The sequence below is a fragment of the Olea europaea genome, unplaced genomic scaffold, assembly GCF_002742605.1.
Source record: "Olea europaea var. sylvestris unplaced genomic scaffold, O_europaea_v1 scaffold635, whole genome shotgun sequence".
NCBI lineage: Eukaryota > Viridiplantae > Streptophyta > Magnoliopsida > Lamiales > Oleaceae > Olea > Olea europaea.
Window position 1 is genome coordinate 343,573 of NW_019264714.1, and position 2,825 is coordinate 346,397.

A 2,825-nucleotide genomic window follows, 5' to 3' on the forward strand; every position below is an offset into this window, starting at 1 on the left:
AAGAAGAGGGTGGACTAGGCTGATCATTGAATGAAGAGGTTGTAGGTGAAGAAGTGACTGGAGGGGAGGCTTCGCTAGGAGAAGAAGGTTCTTCTTGAGAGAGATGGTTTGGTGCGGCCACTTCAGTATTTGCAGGTAAATGTGGGATAAGGTTGTTATCATCATGTGGTAATAAGTGAAGCATTGGTGAAGGAAAAATATCTTCGTGGAAAATGACATCACGTGAAACAAAGGTTCTACCAGTTGAGAGGTCATAAACCTTGTATCTTTTTTGTGCATATGGATAACCCAAGAAAAGACATCGGGTGGCTCTAGCATCAAATAGATGAGGGTGATGTGTGGAGGCAAAACACAAGCAACCAAACACTCGCAAATGATCATATGTGGGTTGTTTGTGAAAAAGCATTTCGAAAGGTGTTTTTCCTTGAAGTAGGGGTGTGGGAGTTCGGTTAATAAGGTAGGCAGCAATCAAGATGGCATCTCCCCAAAATTTCTTAGGTAGATTGGCGTGGAATAACAAGGCTCGGGCTATGTTGAGGAGGTGTCGGTGTTTTCTTTCGGCAATTCCATTTTGTTGTGGAGTGGAAACACAACTAGTTTGACGAATTATACCTTTGTCTAAATAGAATTTTTTTCATTGTAAATTCAGGTCCATTATCAGTGCGAAGAGTCTTAACTTTCAAGGAAAATTGTGTTTTGACAAGGTTAATGAATGTGGTGATATATGTCGAAGCTTCTGACTTATGATGCATCAAATAAATCCATGTGCAACGAGTATAATCATCAACAATTGTAAGAAAATACCATGCCCCGATAATGGAAGGGACATGATATCCTCCCCATATGTCAACATGAATTAATTCAAAAGGTACTTCAGTACGAATGCAACTTAATGGGAATGGAGATCGAGTTTGTTTAGCTAATGGACAAATAAAACAATCAAAAGTGCTACAAAATTTGATGTTTGTAATTAAATGGGAGAGTAAATGAAAGGCCTTGTTTGATAGATGACCAAGGCGCTGATGACAAAGTCTCGAAGAACAAGGAGTTGATGAGGTAACTGCATTGCATTTGGCTCTTTGAGGAGTGTTAAGGTAGTAGAGTCCTCTTCGTTCAATTCCCGTCCCAATCATCTTCCCTGATTGTTGGTCCTATAGTATACAAGTACCATTAGAGAATATGGCAAGGTAATGGGAATTATGAATGAGCTTACTAATGGAAATCAGGTTCAACTTAAAAGAAGGAACACATAGCACATCATGCAAGATGAAATTAGCAAAATGAATGCTGCCTCTGTGTGTGACTGCAGTAGTGGTTCCATTAGGCAGATGCACAGTTCGATTCGTGACACGACAATTTGTAGTCAATAAATCAGTAGAGTAAACCACGTGGTTTGTGGCTCCTGTGTCAAGTATCCAGCATATTTCTTTCTCATTAACGGAAGCACAAAAAATTGTACCTGAGAGGTCGCTTATGGCAGATGTATTACCAACGTGATTAGCCATTGAATTAGGCTTTTTCTAGGTAAGTAATGACATAAGATTCTGATATTGTTCTGCTGTGATGGCGAGTGGCATATTGGCATCTGCATGATTGACTTTATGGGAAGGGTTCCTGCGCTCTCGCTGAGTATGTTTGTTACCTGCAAAGTTTGTCCTCTGTAACTTTCGACATACATCAATGGTGTGTCCTTGCCAGCCACAATAATCACATTTGAGCTGTGCTCGACATGCCTCTGAGTTGTGTCCAATTTTATCACAGATTCCACACTTTTGATGAGGAGTTTTGGGTGTGAAAGTCTTCTCAAAATTTCGTGAGTTGTTCTTCACAGCAAAGGCTGAAGCTTCGGCTATCATTGTACCTCCCTTCGACATTCCTCGCTGTTTTTCATCCTGGAGAATAAGGGAATATGCCTTGTTGACAGTATGAAGCGGATCCATGAGCAAAATCTGAGCACGAACGGCAACATAAACTTCATTAAGTGCCATGAGGGATTTCATGGTCATTTGATTTTGTTGGAACTGTAGAACCTCTTTCATGGCGCCACAAGTGCATGTTGGGATACAACATAGTGCATCACGTTCATCCCATAGATCTTTGAGCTTGGTGTAATAAGCTCCAATAGTCAGGTTGTCCTGTTTGCAATTATAGATGGCCTCTTCAATATGAAACAGGTGAACACTATCAGTTTGTGAAAATCGATCCTTTAAATCATTCCAGATTTCATGAGCATTTTGATAGTATATTATACTTGCTCTAATATCCTGTGAGATTGAATTTAAAAGCCATGCTTTTACGAGGTTGTTGCAGCGCCTCCATTGTTGGAGTTCTAAGGTTGTGGTTTCCGACGGCTGTTTGATAGTGCCATCAACGAAGCCTTCTTTGTTTTTGATGCTGAGAGCCATCAGCATGGTACGACTCCACGTGCTATAGTTTTCTTCAATAAGCGGTTGCGTGACAAGCACAAGACCAGGTTGATCAGAATGATGGAGATAATAGGGATTATTTGTATCATCAAAATTGTCGGTTGCTGGCTTGGCTGGGTTTTGGTTTTCATCTTTCCCTGCCATGAGTAATTTCTTGTATGTGAAGAAGAAAAGGAAGGGAAAAGGTTCAGGTCGTGACTCTCTGATACCATGAAAGGGTTGATGAATTTCTGTATATATTTACTGATGGCATTAAGAACATATATATATATATATATATATACACACACACACACACACACACACACACAAGGCAGTAGTCTATTTAAGTAGTTTACATATTTACGTGTCTAAATAAATGGCAGTGAATGGAGAAGCAATTCATGGTTGACTGTCCAA

General features: G+C 40.0%; 1 protein-coding gene across 1 annotated transcript; it reads right to left on the reverse strand.

Annotated features, from left to right (window-relative positions):
- Window positions 1-1,520: 1,520 nt before the first annotated feature.
- On the reverse strand, window positions 1,521-2,570 carry LOC111389956. The gene has a single exon (XM_023014944.1). It carries the CDS (start codon window positions 2,568-2,570, stop codon window positions 1,521-1,523), a length of 1,050 nt encoding a protein of 349 aa, XP_022870712.1.
- Between the last annotated feature and the right edge of the window lie 255 nt (window positions 2,571-2,825).

Excerpts from the sequence above, each read along its gene's own strand:
- LOC111389956 (XM_023014944.1), bottom strand. The coding sequence starts at position 2,570 with ATGGCAGGGAAAGATGAAAACCAAAACCCAGCCAAGCCAGCAACCGAC.